The sequence below is a fragment of the Papilio polytes genome, unplaced genomic scaffold (genome assembly GCF_000836215.1).
Source record: "Papilio polytes unplaced genomic scaffold, Ppol_1.0 DF821845.1, whole genome shotgun sequence".
Lineage (NCBI taxonomy): Eukaryota > Metazoa > Arthropoda > Insecta > Lepidoptera > Papilionidae > Papilio > Papilio polytes.
In genome coordinates, this window is record NW_013527359.1 from 770625 (window position 1) to 789420 (window position 18796).

The 18796-nt window shown below is 33.9% G+C and overlaps 2 protein-coding genes across 3 annotated transcripts; both read left to right on the forward strand.

Annotated features, from left to right (window-relative positions):
- Positions 1 to 264: 264 nt before the first annotated feature.
- LOC106107862 lies at positions 265 to 3509 on the forward strand. The gene is made up of 8 exons (XM_013288869.1): positions 265 to 506; positions 643 to 936; positions 1266 to 1430; positions 1581 to 1669; positions 2013 to 2132; positions 2360 to 2461; positions 2728 to 2797; positions 3009 to 3509. The coding sequence occupies exons 1-8, from the start codon at positions 384 to 386 to the stop codon at positions 3183 to 3185; spliced, it is 1140 nt and encodes a 379-aa protein (XP_013144323.1). The 5' UTR covers positions 265 to 383; the 3' UTR covers positions 3186 to 3509.
- A 650-nt stretch (positions 3510 to 4159) lies between these two features.
- LOC106108051 lies at positions 4160 to 15926 on the forward strand. Of its 2 annotated transcripts, none has more exons than XM_013289128.1 (6): positions 4160 to 4424; positions 6048 to 6315; positions 9714 to 9930; positions 11106 to 11225; positions 13020 to 13428; positions 13495 to 15926. In XM_013289128.1, the coding sequence occupies exons 2-6, from the start codon at positions 6105 to 6107 to the stop codon at positions 13579 to 13581; spliced, it is 1044 nt and encodes a 347-aa protein (XP_013144582.1). In that variant the 5' UTR covers positions 4160 to 4424; positions 6048 to 6104; the 3' UTR covers positions 13582 to 15926. The 2 variants fall into 2 exon arrangements, with proteins under 2 accessions (XP_013144582.1, XP_013144583.1); XM_013289129.1 differs by lacking the exon at positions 4160 to 4424 and adding an exon at positions 4505 to 4791.
- Positions 15927 to 18796: the final 2870 nt, after the last annotated feature.

Sequence of the window (18796 nt, forward strand, 5' to 3'; positions counted from 1 at the left end):
TGTCAATGTCAATGTCATTGTAATTTTTTTTTTACATTTGGTTTTGTAATCGAACGTAATCGTACGGTCAAAGAAGTTATTTTTAAACTTTTTTCCTTGACGAAATCCAAAGTGTTATTTTCTAAAATGAGTGCTTAATATAGATTTCCTTATTTTAGATAAGCAATCAACATTCTAAATAATTTGCTTAGCATATAAATCTATTTTTTCTAATTCTTCTATTGGATGAACAATCAAATGGTTTTTGTATTATTGTTCTATTGGAAATTAAAAATCAAACTGTCATGTGCGGCTCTTTTCTATATTTTTCGACGATGAATTTTGCCAAAGCGAGTATTTCGTGATTTACCTAGGATTATAAAGTTGTCACTAATTGAATAAAAATGGCTATTTGCTTGCGTACAATTACAAACAAAGTTTTGCCTATAAATGGCATCTTTTCAACCAGAAATCATTCCAACCGCTTGTCTCGAAAAATACCAGTGCGCACAGAATTTTTGGAAGATGTTAGTATTTCTTAACATATAAGTACATTCAATAGTCAATTTCGATACAATTTTTGCTTAATTAAACTAAATACTAGACTGTGATCTTTGGTTATTATGTGACCTCGAAGTGACAGAAAAACATTTTTCTTTCTAGTTCCTGGATCATCGTCGCATCTCCAGCTGCCAACATGCGGTGAAGTGTGTCTCAGAAACCAACGATCCTTTTGATCTTGCTGCGGCAAATTTAGTATTACCTCTAAAATGCTCTACAAAGCTTGAGGCGACCAAAACAGATGTTAAAAGAGTTGGTTATGAAGTAGACGATTGCTTAGGAATGAAGTCTTTAGCTTTAACCTCTGATGATTACATAGAGCAGAGAGCTATTCCATATAATTTTAATGACATACCATATAGCTTAAATAACATTGATTTTAGTAAATACAATGAGGTAAGTTTGCTCTTTTAAAATCCAAACATGAGTTTTTTTCATAGCTGGGAATTCAGATATGATTGCTGATAGAGATATATGACCTAATAATTAAAAAAAAAGGAAAACAATTTATTTTAATTCAACAATATATAGAAGGTAAAGATCATTATTTGTGGATACAATAGAAATTATCTGTAGTAATCAGTATACCCGCATTAGGCACAGCCTGTATCGCGAGGGTCCTGCACTTAAGATTTAGTAAACATTTGTTAGACTATTTGTGATTTATATTTACAAATCTATTTAAATGTATGGTACTGGAGACTTTTTTCTTCAATTTTGTTCAGGATTTAGAACCCACCTGCTTTTCTGAGTTTGAGAGACATGCAGTTGCCTACTGCACTGCAGCAACCACATCAATGACTAAAGCACAGTCTACCAGTGAGGGGAACAGAGACGGAAAACCCAGTGAGGAGCAACTGACTAAAGTGTTTAATGTGCTTTCTACAACTGTAAGTTTACAATATAATTTGCTTTAGCTGTTGTTTATATGCTTTTTTATTTTTAAATAGTATACCATTTTTAACCTACCCATTTATTCAGTTTTATACATTTTTCACAATTATCTACAATCTTAAAATACTTTATTTATTTACTTTCAGATGCCAAATCTTTTTATCAAGCCCTTGGATTACTCCATTTATCATCCAAATGTAATTTTTGTTAACAATATTAGAGGAATCACTACTGTGTAAGTTGAAAATACAATTTACTGGCTTTTGTAAAATCTTAAAGAGTGTGAGAACTGTGAAGTCATTTTGGAGATATAAACATCTATCCATCTAAATGTTCATATTGATTATATTAAGAAGATTATTTTTTAATAATTACTATTTTTTTTTATTTAACCTTTATTAGGAGAGATTTTTATCTTTAAAAAGACATGCCAATACCACAGTACTGCTCTTAGTGATTAGGAAACAAGCTGAAATAATTGTACAGCCGTGTCGGTAGTAGGCTCAGCCAGTATTAATATAATGATGCCAACATCAGCCAGGTGAAATTTATAAAGTTAAATATATGTATTTTTTCAGGGGTTTATTTCACTATGTAAAGCAGATAGCACTTTTACGTACTGTTGGCCATCTTAAGTTTGCATATGTTAAGTTTGAAGTTATAAAGATAACCGCACATCCCGAGGACTCTTCTATTAAGTAAGTTTGAAACTTTTTTATCAAATAGTTCTTTTAATTACAGTTATTTCTTCACTTTGACGTTAAATTTGATATTACAAATATATTGTACTAAGAATTTATCTCTGGGTTTACTTGTAATATGTTAAAAATATGGTAAACTCAAGTTTTATTTAACTAATTAAGTTTGTTTAATTTGCATACTCACAAAACAACACCTTATATTGCCTTTTTTATCTGTTTTGCAGAATGAGATGGCGTATCCGAGGTATATCTGGTCTAAAAGTGTTCTTTATGTTCTGGAGATATAAACTTTGGGATTTGAAATCAGCATTCAAGGATCAAGAGATGTAAGTTTTCAATAACTGTGAAACAAAATTGTATAATAATCGTTCTTCTTTAGTACAAATAATTTACATACCAATTTAGTGAGTATTCTTATAGGTGTTGCCAATTTTAGTTAAAGTCTTATTTGACTAGATGTTTTATCTGCATTTATTTTACATTCTTAGATTTTAAGCTAGAAAGACCTATGGGAGACCCCATACTTTCCTGGCCACGCCAATGGTTATGCAAATAGGGTTTTTTATATTTTAATTTATCATTTCTTTTGCAGGTGGTATGATGGTTTCTCAACATTCTATGTAGCAGGAGATGGTCTTATCCAAAAGCATGTAGCTGATAAGGTAATGTTACTTTTAACTCTACCAAATTTAAACTAACTTAAAAATAGAATCATACTTAATAATATAAATGCAAAGTTTAGATGGATAGATTTTTGTTAGACTTCGTAGCCTAAATAGCTAAACGGATTTATGCACACATAGACGATTTTTTTTAATTTCACGAGGATGGAGTCGCGGACGACAGCTAGTATTAAAATATTTTTTATTACAGGTAATGCCTGATCAAGACACAATTATTGATGATGAAGAAAAGGCTCCAATAGCAGCTAAAATAGCATTGCTCATTGGACTTTTACCTAGAAATTATCTGTCCGATGTGTCGCCATATTTCAGCTCATCGTCAGGCACCACGGACATGACTGTGTTGCCATTTAAAGTTCTTGAATAGATATTACGATAAAATCAAGAAATGTGATATGTTGATTAGTATTGTACGATTATGTAAACGAACGAAATAAATCGAAAACTACGACTTTGTCGTAGAATAAATATGATGTAGGTAGTATTACAATATTACTTGTATAAATTAAAACAGCCATGGCTCCGTCACTCCTCAACTTTGTGTTATTTGATTTGTAATATGAATTAACTCACGTTACGGATTATTTTCTTTAGTTGGGACAATGTATTTGAGTATTAGGTGTCGTTATTGCTTTGTAGTCTAGCTTATAGTTGTTATGTATTATGATACAATAAACAATTATTATTAAAAGCATTTTCTTTCATTTCGTCTTAAACTTCATCTTGTTAGTAAAATTTAGAAGAGGAATTTCTATTCTATTTGTTTAAATAAACTTAAATGAACAATTCATCAACAAATCTCTATTAATGGATTGAAACAATCTGGCACGAATTATCATGGCTTACAGCCTATCCATTTATACAGGCCAGCAGTTTGAGAGATCATTGACAACGAAACTCTATCTCTATACTCTCTGCCATGACACTGTCCGTGGCAGTGTTGCCAACGCTACGGGAATTGCCGTGTTCTACGGCTTTTAGGCCAAGAAATCAAAAATCTACAGTAATTCATTGTTTTTCTTTGATAACTTCATATTGGAATGAATTTTAGACGAAAAAAATATCATTGAATAGCAATGAATTCAACCAGGAGTAATGGAATTTAAATTAATCATTTACGCTTAAATTGTCTTGTAACTTTTACAAAACAAAGAAGGACAATTTTAACACATTTCATTGCTGTTAAAAGCTAAAGCAGTGACATTTTCCTGGTGTCCAAAACATTTTAAGTTGTGCTACGGCCCAGGGTTGATTTTTTTCCACACAAACAGAACTTTTAACTCAATGCCCACGGCTAGGTAAATTTTTTATTGGTAACACTGATCCGTGGTTACTTGACTTTTTCGTTTCGACTTCGCACGATAAGATTTGTTGTCAAATATCTGCCTTAAACTGAAAAAGCTCATAAAAATGTACATTTTATACAAACACAAATAAGTTACAAAGTTGAAAAAATATTTATAACTGTATTACTTCATTTAATTCAATTTTACAATTTTTCACTTATGTGTTAAGTGTCTTATAGATTGTAATAAATTGGTGCTATTCAGAAAGATTTGTTAAAGCGGGTGTGTTTTATGTTCCGTTGCTTGCTGTTATGACTACGGTAAGATAATTTTTTTAAATAGTTGTAATCTAAGATCATCTGCGTAGGGTCATCGTTCGGAATAGAGCCTGGGTGGGAGGGAGCCAAAGAAGCAATTGTTTTAATTAATAGTAGCTGCGCTCGGAGAACAGTTAGTGTATGCGACCGAGTGTGCTCTGTTCTCCCAATTTACAGCATGGAATTTTGCCAAGTCGGTCGCCGGTGTCGTAATTTTACGAGTTATCTCTCTTTGAGATGTTAGGAAATGTGTGTAATTCTATGTTAAAAGTGTAATAATTTTCAGAGTGATTTGCTTGTGCTATTTACTCCCAAACATCCTTTAGTGTTTCCATTGTTGGTTTACATTTCCACATTCATTACATTTGTGGTGAGTTTAAAATCATAAAGATTTATTTGTTAATAGAGAGATATCTGAAAAATAACATTATGGATCTACTGGATGTTTCTTTGTTTAAACAAACTATTTTAGTTAAGTTTTATTTATTATGTTAAAATATTGCAGACAGATTTAATCTTCTAATAATACAAGTGTATAATTTTGGATGGATGGGTGTTTGTTAGAGTTTGTTGCCTAAGCACCTCCCTATGTAAAATTTGGCTTAGTTGTGGAGGATAGTCTGGAAGACATATGCTTCATTACATTTTTTTTTAATTCCTTGTGGACAGAATTAATGGTTGAAAGCTAGTCTTTATAAAAAACCTTTAATCAGAAAGAATGTTAATGAATTGTCTATTATTCATTATCTCTGGTTTTTTAAGACTGTTGTAAACATTGAATTGTTACATGAGCCTAATCTCTTAGGAAACCTTATGTTCCTAAATGTTTTAGGAAGTAACCCCAGCTACTCTAACATTACATTTAATCCTTTACCCTATGTTTTCACTTTGGATACAATTTCATTCACTTGTTCTCAGGTATTTTGTTGTATTTTCAAGTATCCATTACTTAACTTAGGGTAGTCTCCGAACCCCTTAGTGGGCTGATATTGAACATTACAAAATAATTACTGAAATAATAATTTATATAGTATAATAATTTATATAGTATAATGTCTCACGAAAGTTTTAATAAGTTAATTACTGAAAGTTGTTTTTATGATAAAAATGAAATAATCAGTTTATTATGAATGTAATATGTAAATGTTTTGTATAAATAAAAAGGTAATATGCCTCAGTCCAATATTTTATTTTTAAATATGTAGCAAACAAAATGTAGTTATTGAACAAAACAATTTGGTAAGTCTGTTTTTCTGAAACATTGTTAACCTTTTTCAATGTTGAAGTTATCATTTTTTAAAAAAATAATTGCAAATAAAGTTTTTCTTAATATCGAAGAGCTGAAAACTTGTTATTTTGGTCATTATTTCTGTTAATTAGTTTAAAGAGGAAGTGTAATCAATATTCCATTCAATTAATTTAAATTAAGTCTTATCAGAAAAGGATGTAAACATACCAATATTATGCCTAAATAAAATATTATCTTTGTTATTGTTATGAACTTGAATAAAGCTTTGCATATGTGGTGAAAAACTAAAGAGTTTTATTTTCTAAGGACTTTTTAGTAAAGATAAATAAAGTTTGTGATGACATTTCTTTGATTCTAATAAGATTTGTCCATTGCAGGTGCTACTCTGAAGACTGATACAGCATTAACAAGTGTAATATGAGAATGAGGTGAAGATGTCCAAGGTGCTGTCAGCGCTAGGTGGCGCGCTGCCCGACGAGCGGCCGCTGCTCTCCCTGCAGATAGTGGAGAGCGTCGCCAAGTGTCCCACGGGATACTGGCCAGTCAGTAGAACGTATGATGAAGATGCTGATGCAGGTCTTCTACGCCAGAATGGACTGTTCGGCAAGAAACCCAGTCACTACATCTGTCTGTCCAAATCTGAAGGTAAGTCTGGTAATTGTTGCTGTCAAAACTCCCAAGATCTTATGTGATGAGACGCGCGTAGGATCACTTACTAGGGAACACTTTGGGTAGACCTAAGTAGACTGATACTTGTTTTTTATGGCCGGTTTCCCAGTTACTTTTAACCTATAATTAGTGTCTTTGGTACGATAACTTAATCGTATGCGTTTCCGAACTGCGTAATTTGAGTTTTCTCCTTTGAAACTCAGTTCCACCTAAAGTAGTAATTCACTAGATAATTATAAAATAAATGGAAACTTCAGCAACCTAGAATTAATGTTGAAAATGTTATGCAAAATGCACATATTTAAAGTATATGAAAATAACTTCGGTGTATTTTTCGAATTAGGACAAAATACTATAAAAATAACTCCAGTGCAAAAGATGCTTAAACATTGAATCCCTTATTAGCAGAACCGCCTACAACATACTTTCTAAATTTTCTAACCTACTTTTACCGATCGACTTATTACATTGATAACATGTATATGGCCTTTCATTGATACAATTGATTTAGTTTTTTTTTATTTAAAGTGTATTTAGCCCGAGAATAGATAAGTAATATATAGTTGCCATCAACTCAACCATTTATGCCTATATTCATGTCATTGTGGTCAATAAGACAATTTTTTTATGATACTCTATGACAATCGCAGCATTCACCTTGCAGGATGGAGTAATTGTTAACTGCAGTTTTATACTGGCCAGTACTAAATGCTTTTTGCAATGTCCGATATGCTTGAAAAGTTTAAAAAAAAACAGAGGAATTGAGAAGCTCTTCCTTTTTAGATGTTTAATTATTTGTTTCCGGAAGTAACTGTGAAAACTTTACAATGAATGTAATGGAAAATTTACTTTCAAGTTTCTATTTATATTTTGTGACTAATTTTCGAGTGTTTTCCTTACATCTAAACGATTACTTTGCGGATTTCTTTATGCATTTGGTTAAATATGTCCTTCAGTAAGATAAAATGCAAAGTTAAAATTATTGACAAAATAATGGTACTTGTTTGGTAGAAAAATTTCGCTGGATAAATAATGTTTTTGACCGTTTGTCTTCGAGAAGTTATTTCTTGTTGAGATTTAGTGTTCCTTAATAATGGAGAGAAAGTATAGGAAGTATGTGTTTTAAATAAATAAAGCATATGTAATACAATTTTTCATTGTCATACGTCGCCTTTCGCTTATCGTGTTATCTGTATGAAATAATGAATCACAATTAAAGAAATAGTGAATCAGACAGACAAATAGGTATTCGTCATATTCTTAATGTACTTTTAAACAAAACTTTAATACCTCAATGATTATCTCAGGTCCATGACCGCGGTGTCAATTTTTTCCTATCAACATGAACATCAAGTTAGCATATTTTTGTCTGTGTGCTTACCCTGTGTCTACAATGACCCGGCGTGTACCGGAAGCAGGGCAATTGTCGATATAATGAAAGTTAATGACGTCATCTCATAAAAAAATACGCTTCGCTTTCATTAGTCTCGAAGGTCGGGATGTTTCTTATGATATAACGCTGTATTCACACCGGACAAAGAAATGTTTTGTAATAATCGTGTGAACCTTTGTTTTTACTGTTTACTCTATTGTGTGGTTAATTCTTTGTATTTACATTGAATGCTTCTTAAGTATATTTCCGACTTTGTTATAAGTGATATGGAAAACAATTATAACAGACGATGGAGGTACGTCGTGTCTGCCTACCTCTACGATTTACTGGCGTGATTATACTTTACTTTATAATGACTACTGCTTATCATCATATATTATTCATGAATTTCCTTATTTAAGCTTCAAATCGTAATGTGAAAATTAACATTTTGTACTTTTTTGTTAACACTTAAAATATACCGTAGTTTAATTTGAATGGTGTTAACTTGAGTATGTTTTTATTGTGAACACGATCTTATCATAACGGTGTTCGGTTTGGGCACAATGAACTGTGTTCGTCTCTCTCAATTATTTTTAGCTTTTGAAGAAATTGGACGCAATAACGGGACACCCATATTACTTGTTCGCGTTTGATTTGGTTTTTATGGTCACTTGCTTTTTACGGATGACATAGTAATAAAAAATGGTATGAAATTACCTGTAGTACTAGGCAAGCATAACCAAGTGGGTACTCTGTTCTCCATTGATATATTTGTGAATAGATAGTCGATGTCAGGGCTACTAGCATTCGATTTGCGTCAAGCTAAATTAGTTATTGTAGGCCGAGGTCGTTTAAAGCCTCTGTTTCTTAATTGAATGCCATTGATCGTTGCACGCTTCAACGGTTACATTGATTCGTACAGATCTTAGTATGTTTGTGTTTTATTTAATATCCTGTGCGAAATTCCACTACCCAAACACTTTAGTAAACCACTAGCTTTCGCCCGCGACTCTGTCAGCGTGGAATAAAAAATCGAAATTCGTAGCCTATTTGTTTTTCCAGACTATCCTCTGAATCAATACCAAATTTTATCGAAATCCGTTCAGTCGTTTAGGCTACAAACTCTGACAAACATCCATCCATCTAAACTTTCGCATTTATAATATTACTATGATAGTTGTGGTCTCTTATTCAAAGAGAGTGAGCGAGATGATATGATTGTTATACAAGTAGCAGATGGTGCAATTAGTTCGTGCAAATGTTTGTTACTAAAGCTTACAAATTACAAAATACGCGTACGCTCCAATGTTTTTTTTAATAAAAATTTACTGTACTTTCTACGGTGTTCAATAACTTACGATATGGATAACTCAAGTACAACCGGTGTGCCTTCACGTCTAGAGAGCCCATTGTTCTAATGCTGCTCGGATGGTCGGTCAAGTCTTGATTATTAAATTACATCGCTATACAAAACCGGTCATTGGCGTGAGAAGACAATGAGATCCGTTTTAACATTGCTTGTTCGTTGTTTACATACCAGTTCGAGAGAATTCAAATCCAAGTGTTTTCACTTACGAAAATGCAATGAAAGCATGTAATTTTACTTAACTGATATGTTGGAATTTCAATGTTTGAAGTTTAACATTCGCTAGAGTTATTTCAAAGACAAAACTTGTAATTGGATAAAAATTAAAAAAAAAAAATTGGCATTATCTGGGCTAATTAGAATCATATTATACAATGAATAAACAGATTACCAATGTGATGTAATAGTTGAGATGTTTAGAAGAGGTTTTCCTACTTTCTCCTAGAGTTCAAGGTCGACTAGATGACTTTGAGAAATGACTGTGCAACAAGGACCGTTAGATATATTACTATTCTCCTTAGGTTAGTTATCTAATGGGTGATCGATTAGAATTTCCCATATCATAGTCTATTCAAGGTCTTTCTTAGTGGTCCTATGTCTTCGAATGTGGAAAGTAAGTTTATCGTGTGTCAGGTGTGCCAGGGTACGTGATGGACGGCGTGCTGGTAGTGGGTGAGCGCGAGGCGGCGCCGGCGGGATACAGTGTGGCGGGGCGCGCAGGCAAGCGGCGGCTTTGCACACGCGTGTCTCGCCACGCCGCCGCGCACCACGCACACCATGCGCCACCCGTTACCGACGTCATCGTCTGCTCCAAGATGAGACAGGCGCCGCGAGGCTTCCTACTCGCTGGGTAAGTTCCGATAGCTACTGTAATCTAGCATAGCCTTCTGACCAGTATAGGTTACCAGGTACCCAGGGCGTCATAGGTCTGAATTACGCTTACAAACTTTTCTGAACACTCCCTGACCACTTGCCCAAAGCGCTAGGAGAGATAAGACCGGCACTGCTTCTGACGCAGGAACCTCAATAGTAATAGAATAGTCTTCATATACTTACTGCAATATTATTCTAAAATCTTCTCTTCCTCCGTTCACTTCCATACCTTACACGACCAGAAAAGATAGAAATAAAAATCTGGAAAAATAATATCCTAGAGTTAGGCAGTAAGTTTTCTGATATAGTAGTCTTTGTCTCAATCTGCAGATTCAATAATCTTAAAATCAATGAGACGACAAAGAATCGAGACAGTTGAACGAACTCTAACAAATCGCGGTATGCTCGAGACTGCACTGACTTGACCTCGGTAAAATCTTAACGTTTTCAAAGAAAACTTAATTTGAGTTAACTGAACACTGCAATATGTTTCTTTGTAGCTTTAATGTATTTTTAGAATCGCTCATACTTAGTAATAATCTAAGTGTAGTAAAGCATTTAAAATGTTATTTAAGCCGCAATCCTTGCTGTCTGCTACAATTCAATTGATCAAGCATAAATAATACAGTCACGTAGTGATGTCATGCAATGTTATTTTTCCTGTCTACATAAAGGCGGAAATCTTTGATTACAATCTTTTTTCCAAATTAAATTCTCACTATTTAAACTAATTCTACAACTAAACTAAATTACTTCTAATGGGATAGACTGGGAATATTCCAAACCGTCACCCCGCTGTCCCCACGTGAGAATAAAAAGTATCATCCATCCCACCTTTTAACCTCACTATCAACAATAAGGTGACAGATAAAAGCGTTATGAAATAAAATAACTTCCAACCGTTCCCTCATCGCGAAAGGTGGGACGGATGAAACTTTTTATTCTTATCTATCCCCACGTAGGGACAGAGCTGGTTGACTCTATAGAGTGCAGTTACCTACCATGTAAAATTACCACTTACCATGTAAAATGTAAAACTCGTCAGATTTCGAGCGTATGCTATTGATATGACTTTTCTTTGCAACTGATTGATAGCTTGGACTATAAAAAAAACACGAAGTTTTATTATTTCTTTTGGTTTTGGTTTATCAGTGAGATGAATGGCAAGATGGTGTGCTACAAGGTGTGCGGCGGCAGCGCGGACACCTCCCCAACCGGACCTAATGACTACGAGAATATCGTCACTAACCTCACGCCAGACGCCAACAGGAGGTAAACCATATATTACTTTGTAATCATTTCATTACACCCTTGTTCATGTCATCTTTTATCTAAAGTTATTTATAGTAAGAGAGTGCACATCTTTGACTGAACTATCGCACAACTGTTGTGCGATTGTCTTGTTTCGCAGCTAATTCAACTGTTTAGTCGCAAAACTAAATATCGAGTAGTGTGCGCACCATATAAGGTCATAGGAATCAAAGCGCGGCTAAACAGTTGTTCAATAGTTTAGTTTTGGGTGAGTGCATATGTACTGTGCATTCAATACCGGTGATAGGGTAGGGGAAGGACCGCGTGGTGCGCATTTATCGACATTTTTCGTAAAAATGTCAGCACTCGAGTTGATTCCGTTAATAAAATTCTATTGGTCACAGGATCTTGTATGAAATTTCAGTTCAGTGACAGTAAAACTGTATCAGGAGCTGAAATTACGATGGGATGGCTGTACCGGGTACACTCGTTTGTTTGAATATCATTTTTGCATGGGTTTCCTTCGACTTTTGCATGACGTCCGGTACACTCAGCTCCATAAATATCTTAACACTCAAAGTTTAGAAACTTGTATAGGCTTACGGATTCAAAAATACTTATTCATCAATGGATATTTTTTTTTATAATATAAGGTGGCAAACGAGCAAGTGACCACCTGAATCCACCGAAGTGAAAAGTGACCGCTGCCCATAAACATCCGCATTTGCAGATGCGTTACCTACCCTTAATTGACGGAGAAGGAGACGCACATAAAAAGGACATTTCCTCTTCCTATGCGTCTTCTCCACTGTCAAATACACTTTTCCTTCCCATCATTTCCTCCTGAAAAAAGGGTGGAAAGGGAAAGGGACTAAAATTAGGCCTCCGACACCACACTCATCAGACGCGGAATTGCTTCCACTTCACGGCTGTTTTCTGTGTGGTCGTGGTTACACCGGGCGAGCCGGCCCATTCGTGCGAAGATGTTAAAGCGGGCTCTACCACTGTTATGATACTTACATTTGAAACCATAGCATTATTTTGGAAACCAAATGTTTATACTAGTTTTTACGACTTTGTACTTGCATAACTTTTTATGGAGCTGACTGTACATATGAACTTATACATATTGTATTTGTTATTTTTGAAATGTTTTTTCCGGTTTGAGTTTTTTTAATTAATTCGTACCAAATTATATTGTGATTTTAAATCATATAGGTATATAATTCGTAATATAAGCTAGTTGTTTATGAGTGCAGGTACGTTTGCGTGTGCTGTGATGTAATTTATGTGTACGGGTGATAAGGAAAATTGGAATATTCGCTTTGAGCCCATCAGGAGTTTGTCCCTTCTCTATTTTAGTCACTCTGAAGGAAGAAGACACACTAAAAAGTCTACTTATTTTAGCATCTTACATGACTCGGATGTCAGCCACATTTGAATCTTATAGCCGATTAATGAAACGACATTTAAATGCCTAATTTTAGTCCCTTTTCCTTTCCACCCTTTTCTTAAGAGGAAAGGATGAAAGGGAAAAGTGGATTTGACTGTGGAAGAGACGCATAGAAAGGGAAAATATCCTCTTTATGTGCGTCTCTTCCTCCGTCAATGAAGGGTAGGCAGCGCATCTGCAATTGCAGATGCCTATGGGCAGCGGTCGCTTTCCATTTCGGTAGATTCAGGTTGCCACCTTATATTATAAAAAAATTATTAGTGTCTTTAATGATAAGAACAACTCAAACTCAAAGTAGTGTAAATTTTGACGCCTGGCAGTTTTAAGCGACGCGTACGAATTATTTATTCTTTTAACTACAGATTACGTCCAGCTCCCGAACGTCCTCCCAAATTGTCACCGCTAATCAACGAACTCAACAATTTAAATCTAAAATCTCCTAACGCGAGTATCGATGAATTAAAAACTGACCACGACTATGAAGCCTTAAGTCCATCGTACAACGTGAAGCCAGCCAGGCCCGCCCCCCTCCAGCCCCCGATCCCGCCGCCGTTGCAGCCCCCGCGCGCCATGTCGCCGCAACAGGCCGCGAGGGCGAAGTCCCCGGTGGGCAGCCCCGGGCCCACCTCGCCCGCGGCTGTGGGCCGCCGGAAAGGCCCCGCGCCCTTGCCCAGGACCTCAAACTACCAGACCTTAGGGGGATATAACGGAATGGAGGGCGTACCGTTTGTACTGAATCCGAAGCTCAGAGGACTACCTAGTGATGAATTGGTGAGTTTATTTTTTATAAATACTCAACTAATGAGGGTAGTTGTTGAATTATAAAAATATTTTCAGACTCAGTTGCCAGTTATAAAAAAGCGAACTCGTTTTGAGCTCGACCGTGACTACAGCTACAGTTTCGCTGTGGAGAGACAGACGTGAGATATGTCGTCACCAAACCTTCATCCACAGTAATAGTTGGTTGTAAAACCTAATTCTTTCTTCTTAGATTGTATTAGAATTTAAGTAGGAAACGAATCGGTACTACTTTTCTGTTTCTGACGTTTTTCAATTAATGAAATGATTTCTATCCACTTTAGATTTTGACTTTTGTTTTTTTAAAAGATTCAAATTGACAAGTTGCCATTACAATGTAATTAATTTATTTTTATTTCGTGTACAAATTAAAGTTAGATGGTATTCCAATTTATTATATAACCTAATTATTTAAAGAACTAAAGATTGATAGGTTTTTGGATATTCCTTAATTATGGAAATTTTGATTCAATTAATTTTTAGGTTACAAGTTAATTGTGAATTTTCAAGTAATGAAATTATGTATGTGCGTCGTAATTTTTTGTTAAATGTATTTTGCCATATTGAGAAAACTAAATGTGAGATTATCAATAATTTTATATTAAGTTCTAATTTTATATTTTAACTCTAAAATTGCAATTAGAATTTTTTTAAGTAACGTTAGCATATCGTTTTGTAACAATAAATGACTGAGGAAGTGTTGTACTTGTAGTGTTGGCTTCCATAGACGATGTATTCATAACATGCAATATTGTTGTTTCCCTCATTCTGTCTTGTAAAAGTGAGATAACAATATCTATTGTTTGCATATCTCCAATGGAAGCCTACTGTTGATGGGTCACGTGTAAGACTGATACACGAATTATATGTGAAAGAGATGGAATAATGGGAAGTGTGAAGTGTGAAAGAGAAGGAATTAATCTAATATTTCTTATTAGAATATTTGGATAGGTTACTTTATTCGTAACTAAATAAAAATGGGACCTTATTTTTTGTTTAATTGACTATTGCTTTGTGAAATGGCGATGTATTTTGCAACAAATGCAATTAATTTAGTCTTTTCTTTGTGAAAATAAATTGATATATCTTTTTGTTATTGAGAAGATGTTTCTTAATATATGATTTTATAGATGCAAGTAAACGGATTTTTACAAATTCTGATGTATGTCAAATATCTTTTCTTTAATGGTAATTTTTTAAATGTAGTTTTAAATTGTGCTGCCAATTTTACAATTCTATTGTCAATTATTTTTACACTTTTAAATTTGTATACGTCTTATTGCTATACATATATTGTTTGTGCCAATGCAAGTACAAGTTTGTAAAAGTTACCGGACATTTTGTCTGTTTTACAACTAGTCGAATGAAGATCAAATTTTAATTGTCATTTTTCACTGTCGCAAAACCCATATTGTTTTTTTTTTCAGGGTGTTTTTTTACAATCATAATTATATATAATTGTCCAACAAATAAAGGCTGAATATCAAATTTGTGAAATCATCTCATTATTTTTTTTTGATGCGTACAGTGTTGATGTCGCAAACATTTTTTTCTTTTTTTTTTTTTATAAGCAATTTTGCTTATGCTGACAGATAATGCCACATGGTAATAAATAATATTGATTTAAATGGATTTTTAAAGTTATTTTCGTCTTGAGATGAGCTTATAAATATCACTGCTCAAATGTTTTTTCACCTTTTACCTAATTTAAGATATTTGAGTGTGATATAATCATAAATATTGAAAAACTGATTTAGCACATGTATTTGCAAAAAAGTTTAGTGTTTTTGTCGTTGGCTTTCTCGCACAAATTATGAGTCAACGTTCAAAGGTGTTCTACTATCCTAAGATTTTTTATAATATAAACAGTTGTTTTTTGTAAATTTCAACATTTTGTTTAGGTTTTCAATTCATATTAGCATTGAATAGCAAATATCTGAAAGAAAATCGCAGAATAATTGCCGTAATAGTTTATTTAAGACAAATATTGTATATTACGTTATCTATCTTTAAGTTTTATAATGACCGCCATTTTTATGTGTCTGAAGTTTCGGAATTTTGTACGTGACAGTGAGAGCGAGACAACACATAGACCGATAAGTGCTAGAAAGGGACAGGATGATGTTTGAAGTGTCAATAATGGATTTGACTAACTTCAGACCTGTGAATAAATTTGGTGGATACTGTACACATTACCTACTAGCAATAATTTTGTTTGGAATGCACGATACAAACTGTTATACTGACTTGCGTTTATATATTATACGTTAATTTTATTGTTAACTAGCTAAATTAGTTATATAAAACCTCGACTCGCAGTAATGTTGCGTTCAAGTGTGTTTGAGTCACTCGCAATGTAAATATGTTTAATGCAATTAGTAAATACGCTTTTTTACATATTAGATACATTCGTATCCCGTAATTATTATTGTTTAGAAATATGAAGGCAGAATAAATTTAAATTATTGACATTTTGTTGTTTTATTTTCTTTGTCATAACCTCAAAACAGAATAGGTTAGTTGATTTCCCCTGTTCCTAGTTCCTATCCAAAGTTACCTCACCAGTAAGGAAGAAAATATTTTTTGCGCTGTTTGGTAACTAGTTGTGAAAGGGGAATATTTTTTTCACTTATGTAAACGGTACAGAAAGTATATGTTTTTTTATTTTATGGTACAGACAGAACGTAGTCGTGATGTGAGAGGAATTCTGCATTCATTTGATGTGTGCGTGCTGGGGGTTTTTCAGTCTCTTTCGCTTTGCACCCTTTTCTTATGAGAAAAGTATGGTAAGGGAAAGTGAATATGACGGTGGAGGAGACGCATAAAAAGGAAAAATATCCTTTATTTCTGCGTCATCTCATCCGCAATGTTGATGTTAGGAGGTCGCTTGCTCTTTTGTCACCGTATAAAAAATTAAAGAGTGAAATTGGCCGTGTGGTTTCAAAGTGCCGGCATTATGAAATTGTGAAAATCGCGGGCAAACGTAAAATGTCTAAGTTCGAATCATTTGCCATAATCATTTTAACATGTGATTGATTGCATGAAACTAGCAAAGTGTAGCAACAAAAGTAGCACAAAAACTTGATTGATTACGAAAGTGGAAAAAACATTCTCCTTTCACAACTAATTACCAAACAGCGAAAAATATTCTTTTTTCCTAACTGTTGCGGCAACTTTAGTCATGAAAAGGGAACGAGGGGTTTATTTAAAATTATTTTTATTTTTACATACTCGTGTGATGTTAGAACAATTGTAGGGAATGTGAAAAAGAAAACAAAAGTTTCAACGTATAACAAAAATAACTTTATTACAAAATTACACAAAGTTTCCTTCAATTTACTTCCGCTTAGTAACAAATTTTCTACAAGAACTTTCGTACAAACATCTACAACAAAATTTGGTACAATTTATTGTTTAATAGCACTAACTTTGAATTAAAACACTTTTTAAATAAAATGAGACATGGTTTCGATACTTTTGTTAAGACTGATCACCTACAATGCGAATAAAAGCCAATACAATGTTTTCTTTTATATACGTTTTCAAGAAAGCTTTGCAGGACTCTTTGGGCATTGTTTCAATAGTCGACAAATATTATAAATCGTGCTGGCTGTTCCCATATACGGGCTAACGACCAATGAAAATAGTCGATGTAAAACAAGCATCGTGTGGGAACTCAGATGACGAGTACAATGCGGACAAACGACCATTGAAACCCTCTAAACTTTGGTTTTCTTAAAAAACAGATTATTATTGTCGAGTTGAATTACACTGAAATTAATAAGATCGTTAAAAATAGTTTAAAACCACAATAAATATATATAATTTAACTGTTAATTTTGTTATAAAATAATTAATTATGCCAAATACTATGATTTGTTTTAAGATATAAATATTTGTGATGTTTGACGATTGGTTACTTTGAGATTGTGATGGAAATATTGTAAAACAAAATATAATTTAATTTACAAATTACACTAAATAGTTATTTGTTTCGAAGATGTTACAATAATATACAAATGCCTAAACGCCATAAAAATTTAAAACACAAAACAATTTTAGTCGATCGTATAAAACATTTTACTATTTTTGGTTATGCAGTTTTGTTACATATTTACATACATTTTACTACCAACATTAGAACTTGCTAAAGCTAACTCTCCAAGGTCAAGAAAAAAATCACACTAGAGAGAGACGAACGCATACAAGACTTATAAAGTGCGACAGAGAAATAAGACATGCCAACAGACTGTCTCTTTCCAATTGTAGAAACATTTAAATTCGGAACAAACATTGCCAACATTAAAGATTTAAAAAATTCTCTGCATTACTCAAACTAAGAAAATCAGTATTGATTTTATTTATATAAATGCCTTTGAATAGTACTTTATAAAGATGATTTAAATTGGACTTGTTCAAAACAGATAAAGGTTTATTTGTATAAAATGGTGGCGACAATCACAAGTATGACATTGGTTAAATTTTTATTTGTGTAACAAAGTGATGCGTTCACTGCGGCTTAGTTGGCGGCTGCATCTGCTTCTGTTGCTCCAGTAGACGCTCCAGTGGGGAGGGGCCCGGACCCGACCACAACGACTGTAAAATAATGTACAAATTGTTCACAACTTATAAAACAAACTTCCACTAAAAGAAAGAAAATCTATCAAAAATAGTTTTTAAATACTGCAAGTCTTGAATTAGTTTGAAATATGTCGTGATGAAACCTGCACATATCGGCGAAGAAATCCAAAGATATGTTGATCACATTACGGAGACGTTTGCAAGAACATTCGTGCTAATCCCTCTGTTGTGTAGTGTAATGTAATGTAATGTAATGTAGTGTAGTGTAGTGTAGTGTAGTGTAGTGTAGTGTAGTGTAGTGTAGAATAGTGTAATGTGGTGAGTGTTACCTGGTGCGGGTGTCGCTGCGGCCAGGCGGCGGGCTCGGGCGCAGCGCTGAACAGCGAGTACGTGTTGCTCGCGCTGCCCCCACCCTCGCCCTCGCACCCCTGCAACATCACATAATATAACAACACCGAGTATATTTTTACGAATCTAGCATTTGCACGCGATTTCGAGGTATTAAAAAAAACAAAATTTGTAAGTACTAGTTATTGGTCGTGAATTCGTCCACGTGAAATTTAAAAATGTAGCCTATGGTACTCAGCAAACATCCATCCATCCATTGGCATTTATAATATTAGTATAGAGTATAAATATATTTGTATTCCGACCTGTTCTAATGCATTAGCAGCGGCCATATCCTGGTTGATATAGTTCACATTCCTCTGCTGCATATCCATTACATTTGCCCCAAAGTTGATATCATCCATGTCTTTGC

What these genes read in the sequence shown, in the direction of transcription:
- LOC106107862 (XM_013288869.1), top strand. Translation starts at nt 384, where the DNA reads ATGGCTATTTGCTTGCGTACAATTACAAACAAAGTTTTGCCTATAAAT. An exon ending in ATTAGAGGAATCACTACTGT is followed by an intron (nt 1,670 to 2,012) that starts GTAAGTTGAAAA and finishes GTATTTTTTCAG; the next exon opens with GGGTTTATTTCACTATGTAA. An exon ending in GCATTCAAGGATCAAGAGAT is followed by an intron (nt 2,462 to 2,727) that starts GTAAGTTTTCAA and finishes TTTCTTTTGCAG; the next exon opens with GTGGTATGATGGTTTCTCAA.
- LOC106108051 (XM_013289128.1), top strand. Translation starts at nt 6,105, where the DNA reads ATGTCCAAGGTGCTGTCAGCGCTAGGTGGCGCGCTGCCCGACGAGCGG. An exon ending in CGAGGCTTCCTACTCGCTGG is followed by an intron (nt 9,931 to 11,105) that starts GTAAGTTCCGAT and finishes TTGGTTTATCAG; the next exon opens with TGAGATGAATGGCAAGATGG. An exon ending in ACGCCAGACGCCAACAGGAG is followed by an intron (nt 11,226 to 13,019) that starts GTAAACCATATA and finishes TTTTAACTACAG; the next exon opens with ATTACGTCCAGCTCCCGAAC.